Genomic DNA, 11524 nt, shown 5'->3' with positions numbered 1-11524 from the left:
TAACTAAATGTCCATTGGGGTGGAGGCATAGTAAGAACTGTTGAGGGGGTAGGGGGAGAATGACCACAGGAGGGGCAGCATGACCATTGAGGATGTCTGGGGACAAAGTTAAATTTAAACAATAATTTGTAATAATATACATAGTAACTGCAACAGTGATGACTGTCATTGAGGTGGGGGCAGAGAAAGTCCATAGGGAGACAGGGGAGCTAACTGACTAGTGGTGGCTAAACTATTAGCCAGTCTTCGTTTTTGCCATGATGCTCCTGTGAAGCCCGTGTCTGAGTGATTGAAGTGTGGAGAACAGGGCGTGCCTGGGATCCCTGATGATCCACTTGGACTTCCTGCGACACTTGGAGTTGTAGGTGTCCTGTTGGGCAGGCAGTGTGCACCCAATGGTGTGTTCAGCTGCAAGTATAGCAGCTGAAGAGTTATAAATTGTGTTCAAGCGCAGCTCCCTTGAAAAAGAGGCCTTAGTCTCAATGGGACTCCCTGTTAAAATAAAAATACAGTCACCAAATAAATTACAATGTAAAAGGTTTATAAAAAATAAAACAAAGACGCATTCAAGTTTACATTTTTTTATTGTATTTTTTTCATAAAAAAGTTGTTTGGAAGCTGAGACCCCTATATACCCTACCTGCTATTCTAAGCAACCGGGAAGAAAAAGATGGATAATCGATAATACACACCTCATATACAGAAATGCATAGTCGTCTAGCAAACACCTCCAGTAACTGCCTCCTCCAATGAGGTTAATTTCATCAACTGGGGTGCGTTCAATTTAACATTTCCTCCGTTGCGTGACAGTTTGTACTGAATGACACGCTTCCCCGAAACGGTGTGTACCGTTCTTCAAAAGTCTTTGAGCTGTGTTTGCTCTCGTTTGGTGGGTGTGGCATGATCAATATGGGTGTGACCATTTAAAATCGTAAAACTCATGCAGCACACACCATTTACAATCTCCCTCTGGGCCATCTCCCTCTGGGCCACCATAATCACACTGTTCTTCAACTGGCCGTTTAGTGGAGTACAGTTTTCATTGAAATAAATGATTTGATGGAGAAAACTTAACACCATTCTTTCGTACTGAACACACCCCTGGTTTGCACCAATGAGGTTTGATTCATTAGTAGGTTTCCACCAATGAGATTTGTTCCATTACAACTTTTCACCAATCAACAGTCTCAGCATAAGTGCAAAGTTAGAAGCACCACTGACACATCGGGGCTGCATTTCACGTGTTACCCTTTGTCACCAGAAGGATCTGTCAGAGCGTGACCAAACTCCACAGTATTCCCTTCACACACTGCCTCTGATCTAAAGTCAGTTTTGCTCTCTAGCCTGTTCAAACATGACGAGAGGGCAGAGAACGCAGGACAAGACTCCCTGTCTCAGTGTACCTCCAGAGTGGTGGACCTGCTTTGTGCATACTCCTCATTCCGCAAGAGCTACAAACAGGAGTCCCAGTGCAGAGTGAGGTCCGAGCTGTCCAGGAAGTCCGCTGAGAACACACTGGGGGGCGAGTGGGGGCCCAGAGGGGCGAGACTCGTCCTCCCACCTCCACCACCCATAGAGATGTCCAGCCAGTCCATGCTGTCCAGGGCTGGGTCGTCAATGTCAAGCCCTGCCGGGTGGGTGGAGAAGCCCAGGTCGCTAGTGTCCATGTCCACCGGGGAGGGGGGATGGTCCAGGATGCTGGGGGTGCTCAGCATTTGGCTGTGGAGGTCATCAATCAAAGTCAGACCGCCATCAGGCTCCACCCCCAGGAGGGGCGTGCCCGTGGTGCTCTCTAGGAAGTCCTCCAGACGACCACTTCCTGTGCAGGGTGATGGCGAGGGCTGCTGGGAAGGCACAGCGGGCAGGGAGGGCTCCGGGGGGGTGGTGGACGGCGAGATGTGGAGAGGGGACGAGGGAGGGGTGGGGGGGTTGGAGTGGTTTTGGGCCAGGGAAGGGTCTGGGTTGGCTCGGAATCCAGAGATTTCTGGTTGGGGATGAAAAAATAAAAAGCATTAATATCAGGCACTTGATCAAAACAAATGGGTTTGCTTATGTACTGGCAGTGAGACATGAAGATATACAGTACCAGTCAAAAGTTTGAACACCTACTCATTCAAGGGTTTTTCTTTATTTGTACTATTTTCTACATTGTAGAAAAATAGTGAAGACATCAAAACCATGAAATAACATCTATGGATGTAGTAAACAAGAATGTTTTAAACAAATTAATAGATTTTATATTCTTCAAATAGCCACCCTTTGCCTTGATGACAGCTTTGCACACTCTTGGCATTCTCTCAACCAGCTTCACCTGGAATGCTTTTCCAACAGCCTTGAAGGAGTTCCCACATATACTGAGCCATTGTTGGCTGCTGTTCCTTCTCTGCAGTCCAACTCATCCCCAACCATTTCAATTGGGTTGAGGACGGTTGATTGTGGAGGCCAGGGCATCTGATGCAAAACTCCCTCACTCTCCTTCTTGGTCAAACAGCCTTTACACAGCCTGGAGGTGTGTTGGGTTATTGTCCTGTTGAAAAAAAAATGATAGTCCCACTAAGCCCAAACCAGATGGGATGGCGCATTGCTGCAGAATGCAGAATGCTGTAGTAGCCATGCTGGTTAAGTGTGCCTTGAATTCTAAATAATTCACAGACAGTGTCACCAGCAAAGCACCCCTACACCATCACACCACCTCCTTCCTCCATGACTCACGGTGGGAACCACGCGTGTGGAGATCATCCGTTCACCTACTCTGCGTCTGACAAAGACATGGCGGTTGGAACAACAACAAAAAAATGGCTAATTTGGACCAAAGGACAGATTTCAACCGATCAAATGTCCATTGCTCGTGTTTCTTGGCCCAATCAAGTCTCTTCTTGTTATTGGTGTCCTTTAGTATTGGTTTCTTGGCAGCAATTAGACCATGAAGGCCTTATTCACACAGTCTCCTCTGAACAGTTGATGTTGAGATGTGGCTGTTACCTTAACTCTCTGAAGCATTTATTTGGGCTGCAGTTTCTAAGGCTGGTTACTCTAATGAACTTATCCTCTGCAGAAGAGGTAACTCTGGGTCTTCCTTTCCTGAGGTGTTCCTCATGATAGCCAGTTTCATCAAAGTGCTTGATGGTTTTTACGACTGCACTTGAAGAAACGTTTAAACTTCGTGACATTTTTCTGATTGACTGACCTTCATGTCTTAAAGTAATGATGGACTGTCATTTCTCTTTGCTTATTTGAGCTGTTCTTGCCATAATATGGCCTTGGTCTTCTACCAAATAGGGCTTCTGTATACCACCACAACCTTGTCACAACACAACTGCTTGGCTCAAACGCATTAAGAATGCACACCTGTTAAATTGAAATGCATTCCAAGTGACTACCTCATGAAGCTGGTTGAGAGAATGCCAAGAGTGTGCAAAGCTGTCATCAAGTCAAAGGGTCTCAAATATTTGAAAAATATATTTTGATTTGTTAAAAAATGTTTTGGTTACTACATGATTCCATGTGTCATTTCATAGTTTTGATGTCTTCACTATTATTCTACAATGTAGAAAATAGTGAAAAATTCAGAAAAACCCTTGAATGAGTAGGTGTGTCCAAGTAGGTGTGTTTTACTGCTGTATATGTGAGTGTTATGTTGTGTGTATCGCTATGTTCTCTTACCGCCACTCTTCAAGAGGATGTCAAACAGATCGTCCATCTGTTGACTGCTCAGCCCGTTCTCCTAGGAGAAGAGGACATATATTTTGAACAGTTTACAGTACTCATGATTGTTTAAACAAAATCGTCAAACATGTACAGTACTATAAAATTACCAAAATACTTTGAGCAAATTTGAGACGAAACAGATGGACAGAGAAAACGAGTAGAGAAAAGAGGATGTAAAAGAAGACATTAATAAACATGAGCAGAGGGAGTTGGGCAGAGGGAGATGGGAGGAGTGAAGGACATACTTTAGGGCGTGGAGTGAAGGAGAAAGAGGTCTGTTCAGGAGAGGGAGGGATGAACAAAGTGTGCCAGTCAAAAGTCAGACACACTTCTCTCTGAAACGGTGGAAGCAGAGAACAAAGAAAGGATGAGGGAAGGGGAAAGGAAATAGGCAACAGAGAAAGAATAAAAACATGGAGACGAATGAAAAATCAAATATGAGATGACGTTGACATGCCATGAATGATCATTGCAGAATATATCTTACCTTGAGGGAGGGGGGATGGGTGCTTTGGCTTTCAGACAAGTTGGACACCTCGCCAAAGAAAGGATGGAGATTGGGCGGGGCGGAGACAGATTGAGTGGGCTCTGGCACCCCATTGGTTATGCCATTTGTTTCCAGATGTAGACCTGCCTTCTGTTCCAGAACGAGGGGTATGAGGAAGAGGAAATTAAATAAGGCCAGTCTTGATTTTTGTTATCATTTTAAGAAGCTGTTAACACAGCCCCTCATTCATATTGAGTATTTCCCTACGCACCCCTAGTCCCTTTAGTTAGAATGCCTGGCAGCTCCTCAGTCACCCCTTTTCTATCCAATCAGAGACTTTCTCTTTAGCAATGCTAATGGTAAATCCCGCCTCGTCAGTGAGTTGCGTTGAAGAGTTTGTGAGTTCGCCACAGAAGCAACAAGACAACAAGTTGCACCATGTTTAACGTTATTTGTGCTCGCATCTAATAGTGAGTAATATGTGATGTTTTATCACACTGTATGCTGCTCGCAATGGTGATGCTTCTAGCTACTAGCTCGTTAGCCAGGCTAACTATTTTCTATGGTTCACACACTCATTGCAGCTATGTTTATGATTGAGATACAAGAATATGTCCTGTTATTATTGCATTTACTCTATGCAGTTTGTTGTATTGTACAGCCTGCTTGTAACTTAGAGTTGTATTATGTGGCAAAATTAGAGTTGAATTAAGGTATTAGTATTGTATATTGTATGGTAATATACACTATATCACAAAAGTGAGTACCCCCTCACATTTTTGTAAATATTTGAGTATATATTTTCATGTGACAACACTGAAGAAATGACACTTTGCTATAATGTAAAGTAGTGAGTGTACAGCTTGTATAACAGTGTAAATTTGCTGTCCCCTCAAAATAACTCAACACACAGCCATTAATGTCTAAACCGCTGGCAACAAGAGTGAGTACACCTTTAAGTGAACATGTCCAAATTGGGCCTAAGTGTCAATATTTTGTGTGGCCACCATCATTTTCCAGCACTGCCTTAACCCTCTTGGGCATGGAGTTCACCAGAGCGTCACAGGTTGCCACTGGAGTCCTCTTCCACTCCTCCATGACGACATCACGGAGCTGGTGGATGTTAAAGACCTTCCGTTTGAGGATGCACCACAGATGCTCAATAGGGTTTAGGTCTGGAGACATGCTTGGCCAGTCCATCACCTTTACCGTCAGCTTCTTTAGCAAGACAGTGGTCGTCTTGGAGGTGTGTTTGGGGTCGTTATCATGTTGGAATACTGCCCTGCGGCCCAGTCTCCGAAGGAAGGGGATCATGCTTTGCTTCAGTATGTCACAGTACATGTTGGCATTCATGGTTCCCTCAATGAACTGTAGCTCCCCAGTGCCGGCAGCACTCATGCAGCCCCAGACCATGACACTCCCACCACCATGCTTGACTGTAGGCAAGACACACTTGTCTTTGTACTCCTCACCTGGTTGCCGCCACACACGCTTGACACCATCTGAACCAAATAAGTTTATCTTGGTCTCATCAGACCACAGGACATGGTTCCAGTAATCCATGTCCTTAGTCTGCTTGTCTTCAGCAAACTGTTTGCGGGCTTTCTTGTGCATCATCTTTAGAAGAGGCTTCCTTCTGGGACGACAGCCATGCAGACCAATTTGATGCAGTGTACGGCGTATGGTCTGAGCACTGACAGGCTGACCCCGCACCCCTTCAACCTCTGCAGCAATGCTGGCAGCACTCATACGTCTATTTACCAAAGATAACCTCTGGATATGACGCTGAGCACGTGCACTCAACTTCTTTGGTAGACCATGGCGAGGCCTGTTCTGAGTGGAACCTGTCCAGTTAAACCGCTGTATGGTCTTGGCCACCGTGCTGCAGCTCAGTTTCAGGGTCTTGGCAATCTTCTCATAGCCCAGGCCATCTTTATGTAGAGCAACAATTCTTTTTTTCAGATCCTCAGAGAGTTCTTTGCCATGAGGTGCTATGTTGAACTTCCAGTGATCAGTCAGTATGAGGGAGTGTGAGAGCGATGACACCAAATTTAACACACCTGCTCCCCATTCACACCTGAGACCTTGTAACACTAACGAGTCACATGACACTGGGGAGGGAAAATGGCTAATTGGGCCCAATTTGGACATTTTCACTTAGGGGTGTACTCACTTTTGTTGCCAGCGGTTTAGATATTAATGGCTGTGTGTTGAGTTATTTTGAGGGGACAGCAAATGTACACTGTTATACAAGCTGTACACTCACTACTTTACATTATAGCAAAGTGTCATTTCTTCATTGTTGTCACATGAAAATATATACTCAAATATTTACAAAAATGTGAGGGGTGTACTCACTTTTGTGATATACTGTATATCTTAGATTATATTGTATGCATATTTCAGGTCCATCTGTCTATAGCCATACATAACCTATTATAGTACACAAAAATATGTAAAAGGGGTATCTTTGGGCTCCCGAGTGGCACAGCGGTCTAAGGCACTGCATCTCAGTGCTAGAGGCGTCACTATAGACCCTGGTTCGATTCCAGGCTGTATTACAACCGGCAGTGATTAGGAGTCCCATAGGGCGGCGCACAATTGGCCCAGCGTCGTCCGGGTTTGGCCGTCATGGTAAATAAGAATTTGTTCTTAACTGACTTGCCTAGTTAAATAAAAGGTTAAAAATATATATTTTTTCTACCTTGTAGAACCACTACCTACAATTACCCATTAAAGAACCCTAAAGATCTCCAGTGTGTTGGTTGACAGTGATGTGTGACAAGTCAGTCAAGACAGCACCCATACAGCATCCAACCCAGCAAACTACTTTAGTCCTCAGAGGGACAGGTTTACCCCCTATCCTTTTTTACAGATGGTGTCTGCTAATATTGTGTGTGTGTGTGTAAGACAACCTTGTTTCTGTTACAATGTTTTGTCATTTTAATACCTTTTTGATAGACTGGTTGACAGGGCCTGGTTGTAACTGTTGTTTTGATTGGGTATCGGGGCTCAGCATCTCAGCTGGCAATTGGCTTGGGAGCTTACTTGGAGTTGACTGCAATCTCTAGAGTAAAAAGGGCAACTTTACTGCACTGTGATACCATCTTACACAATCATTTCACCAATATAGAGACCTGTAACACTTAATAGCAGATTTACAGTGTAACTGAACCTGCAGTGTGATGCGTTGCGATCCACTGGTTTTGCCCAATGAGGTCACACCGTTTTGGCCCTCTGCACTGTTATTGGTCAGTGCTATCAGGTAGTGGTTGCCATTGCCGTCGGTGACCAGGGTGGGCGTGGTGCCCGATTTGAGGAGGTCCAATGAGAAGGCCTGGGCGGGGACCTGGGTGCCATTCTGTTGGCTGATGAAGACTGGAGTGACCTGAAGAGAATAGAGTAGGAAAGAGGCATATTCAAACAGAGGGCCCAGACACGAGCCAATGATAATGACCCAATAGAGAAGGGGAAGAGACTAGTTTCGACTAGGTTTGAAACCTGTGTCTCCTGCTTGACAAACTGTTTGCCTGTTGAGCTGAAGTCTTCAGGTTTCAGACAAGTTTATTCCGTTAAATATAAAATATGGACCTGATGTGTGGCGACTGTCAGCGGTGTGTATTCCTATACTGTAGATCTACAGACTGTACGATCGAGAGCTGTAATGATTGAATGTACCTGTTGTGGGGTGACTGTCTGACTCAGTTGTTTGTTCTGCTGCTGTCTCTGGTACTGTCTCTGCTGCTTCCTCTGCAGTACTTGCAGCTGTTTGGCCTGCAGCTGTTTGGCCTGCAGCTGTTTGTCCTGCAGCTGTTTGGCCTGCAGCTGTTTGGCCTGCAGCTGTTTGTCCTGCAGCTGGAGCTGTTTCTGCTGGATGATCAGCTGTTGCTGGAATAACAACTGGGCCGAAGTCGTCTGCTGCTGCATCTGCTGTGCCTGTTGTTGCTGGAGTTGTTTGGAATGCTGTTGTGTCTGTTGTTGTTGTTGTTGTTGTGAGTGTGTCTGTAGTAGTTGTATCTGTGGTTGTTGTGCCTGCTGTTGTTTCAGTTGTTGTGTCTGTAGTATTTGTTGTGTCTGTTGTTCAACCTGTATCCGGGGAATCTGCTGCAGTTTGAGCAGGGTCTGCTGAGAGCACTGTGTCGGCTGAGCCTCGTCCACTCCCTCCATCCCTTCTTCTGTGTCTACCTCCTTCTTGACCCTCACCATGTCTGTGTTGGTGAGAGAGAGATGTGGGATGGTAGAGGCTTTGATGGGGGTGGTTTGGGCCTCCTGGGCATAACCGTTCACCACCACTCCCTGTACTCCCTCCATCTCTCTCACTGCTCCAGTCTGTTTCCCCTGCTCCAATTGGGAGCGCAGGTTCTCCACCAACCTCTGTTTCTGCCTCAGCATGCGTGTCAGCTCCTCAATCTGCTTGTCCTTCTCCTGAAGCATCTGGTCCTTGTCCAAGGGGGAGGCCTCCATGGTTGCCCCGGCTAGGGGCTCCTGAGGTGGGGCGGCAGGCTGAAGCTCGGTGGGAGAATGACGGGACTGGGAGAGGCTGCAGGTGGATAAGTGACCCTGGTTCTCCTCTTTGATGGAGGCTGGGGAGTGGTGCTGTGGAGAGGGGTGCAGGCTGAGCTGGGTCAGGGGAGAGCTCACCATCTCCCCGAACACGTCTCCATTACAGCTGGTCTCGTCAGGGCTCATCACCGCCAGAGACCGTTCTGACGGGGTGGGGGAGACTGGAGGGGAGGAGCTCGTACTGCCAAACCTCAAAATACAGGCCGGAGCGGCACTCTGAGCCAATGAGAAAGCGGGTATCTTTCCTGTTGCCTCTCCTGAATGGTGGGTGTGCGGATTAGTTCCGGCCTGGGGGGGGGCAGGGCTGATGGAGCCAGCAGGTTGGGTTGAGGCGTGCGGTGGGGTTGGTTGGCTGGGTTTAGGGGTTACAGTAGCAGTAACACCAGCTCGATCTAAACCGTTCTGCTCCTGGTAGTTCCTCAGCCTCTCGATCAGATCCATCTTGGTACCAGACACGGTCAGACACCGTAGTTTCAGCTCCTGTTTCAGCTCAGCAACCTGGAGGAGAGAAGAAGTACAGTTATGATTCTGATCCATTACATCTCACTCACTCCCTCCCTCCCTTCCTCCCTCCCTCCCTCCCTCCCTCCCTCCCTCCCTCCCTCCCTCCCTCCCTCCAAAAGTGCATATCAATAGTCTGTGGTTCTCTTCTAATCTCCCTTTCTTTATCTACACTGATCTGAAATAAATACATTCCCAGTAGCTAGTGTCTACACACAAAAGTATAATTATTTTTCTATGTATCCACCTATCTACTCACTTTGAAGTCATCCAGGTTGGCTGGTAGCATCAAAGGTTTGGTTCCTCCCACAGGGGTTTGGCTCTGACGACTGGACCCATTCGGATTGGAAGGGGCAGGGGTCGTCGGGGGAACACTGCGCAAAAGGGAAGGGGCGGGGTTGGTTGAAGGTGGTTGCTCTGCAGGTGGTCTGAGGAGAGTGAAACAACAGATGAGTCAGTCCACACACACAGTCTTATGCAGCTAACCTTAAGGGGCCATACAATTCAGTTCAAAATCCTATTATTTTAACCCGTACCCTAACTTTAAGCCTAACCTTAACCATAGCTTAGGTTTAGAATTAGGTTTAGGAGCTCGTGGGGACCAACAAAATGTCCCCAGTTGGTCAAATTTTTGTTTGTTTACTATTCTTGTGGGGACTCCCCACACTCACACCTCTTCCCCCCCACAATCACACCTCTTTCCCCCCCACACTCACACCTCTTTCTCCCCCACACTCACACCTCTTTCCCCCCCACACTCACACCTCTTTCCCCCCCACACTCACACCTCTTTCCCCCTACACTCACACCTCTTTCCCCCCACACTCACACCTCTTTCCCCCACACTCACACCTCTTTCCCCCACACACTCACACCTCTTTACCCCACACACTCACACCTCTTTACCCCACACACTCACACCTCTTTACCCCACCCTACTTACACCTTTTTACCCCACCCTACTTACACCTTTTTACCCCACACACTCACTTGGGTGGTGCTGGGAGGATGGTGTGGTAGTTATAGTGCTGCTGCTGCTGGTGGAGAATCTGCAGCTGGAGGAACAGCTGCTGCTGGTGGAGGATCTTGGTGTAGGTGGAGTCCAGCTGAGGGGGAGGCTCCCGGTCAGCCTTCTGGTCCGGAGGGATGTACTGGTGGTACTTGAGCTTCTTCACCTTGGGCTTGTTGTCTTTGGCCTTCTTAGGCCTCTGGGGGGGCCGCTCCAAACTGGGTTTCGACTGGGAGTGGTGGAAGAGTGGGAGATGGGGAGAGAGAGAGAAAGAAATAGTAAGTAAGATATGATTGCATGTATACACAAAGTATTACATTTCATTTAATACTGGACACAGGGGATGTCTCTCACCTTGGTCTGACCAGTAGCAGGGCGGGAAGCTCCCGACATCACTGTCCCATTGGTCAGCTTCTGTGGTGGCAATGAGTCTTGGCCATTCACCAACAGCGGAGGTGGTGGTGGGACCTGGGTAAGGAACTGAGAAAACTTCTGATTGGTCAGTTTAAGTGTCAATAATGGGACAACTCCTGTGATTACTTGTCTATGTAACTTGCAGGAATACCAGTGGCTATCTCCATTATGTGGCTATTCGTACTGTTCAAAAATAAGACTTCAACCTACTAGCTGTGAGGGGGACATGTCCTTTTTCTGAGTGAGCATGTCAGAGGGGGACATCTGAGAGAGTGGACCCAGTGGAGAGTCGTGATTGGCTAGCGTATCCGGAGAAAATGCATCACTGCTGTCCTCGTCCAATGAGGATTCTCCTGCACCCTTTGGAGAATCTGAGAGAGACATTTATTAAACCTCTATTTTGCCATTCTTCTCGCCAAACAAATTATTGTCTCCAACAACAAGTTGATTAGTTGTGAGGTTGAGTCTCACTACAACAAACAACTGTATTTCAAAACAGAGGGAATAGTAATTGGTAATACGAAAAAGAGGCGATGGCCAAACCAGAATGACTAATGATGGAAGTGGTCACAGTCTCTCCAGCACAAGGATTTAGCAATAACAATGTCCCCACACCAGTCCAGTATTGTGACATTGATGCATTGCAAAGATAACATTTGAGGAACATTTGAATGTGAACCATGAAAAGTGATTAATTGAAGATAAGGGCGTTTGGGAGTGGTTGGGTACATTTGTCTAAGTGAGGGACTAATTCACCTGGCCAGTAAACGTGTTGCAGTGGACTGTGCACAGGAAGGACGCTCCTACCCAGTTGACTAAGGTGTTGTTGTGTGTGTGTATTG

The 11524-nt window shown here is 46.8% G+C and overlaps 1 protein-coding gene across 26 annotated transcripts in view; it reads right to left on the bottom strand.

Moving 5' to 3' along the window:
* Positions 1-565: 565 nt before the first annotated feature.
* The window catches only part of LOC110502853 (myocardin-related transcription factor A), a 61362-nt gene continuing 50403 nt past the window's right edge, over positions 566-11524 (bottom strand). For 5 of the 26 annotated variants that reach the window (XM_090217417.1, XM_090217418.1, XM_090217424.1 and 2 more), the window contains 10 exons: positions 10893-11053; positions 10623-10748; positions 10250-10497; positions 9519-9687; positions 7874-9256; positions 7371-7583; positions 7146-7262; positions 4196-4345; positions 3664-3724; positions 566-1984 (listed from right to left, as the gene is read on the bottom strand). In XM_090217417.1, coding sequence (XP_090073543.1) covers positions 1452-1984; positions 3664-3724; positions 4196-4345; positions 7146-7262; positions 7371-7583; positions 7874-9256; positions 9519-9687; positions 10250-10497; positions 10623-10748; positions 10893-11053 — 3161 coding nt within the window. In that variant the 3' untranslated portion in view covers positions 566-1451. Of the gene's footprint in view, positions 1985-3663; positions 3725-3953; positions 4044-4195; positions 4346-7145; positions 7263-7357; positions 7584-7873; positions 9257-9518; positions 9688-10249; positions 10498-10622; positions 10761-10892; positions 11054-11524 lie in introns of all 26 variants that reach the window. The other 21 variants (XM_090217415.1, XM_090217416.1, XM_090217423.1 and 18 more) reach the window with 8 other exon arrangements.

The sequence above is a fragment of the Oncorhynchus mykiss genome, chromosome 23, assembly GCF_057628025.1.
Source record: "Oncorhynchus mykiss isolate SJ-2025 chromosome 23, ASM5762802v1, whole genome shotgun sequence".
Classification (NCBI taxonomy): Eukaryota; Metazoa; Chordata; class Actinopteri; order Salmoniformes; family Salmonidae; genus Oncorhynchus; species Oncorhynchus mykiss.
Note: the sequence above shows the minus strand (reverse complement) of the source record. Positions and strands in the feature narration are given on the sequence as shown.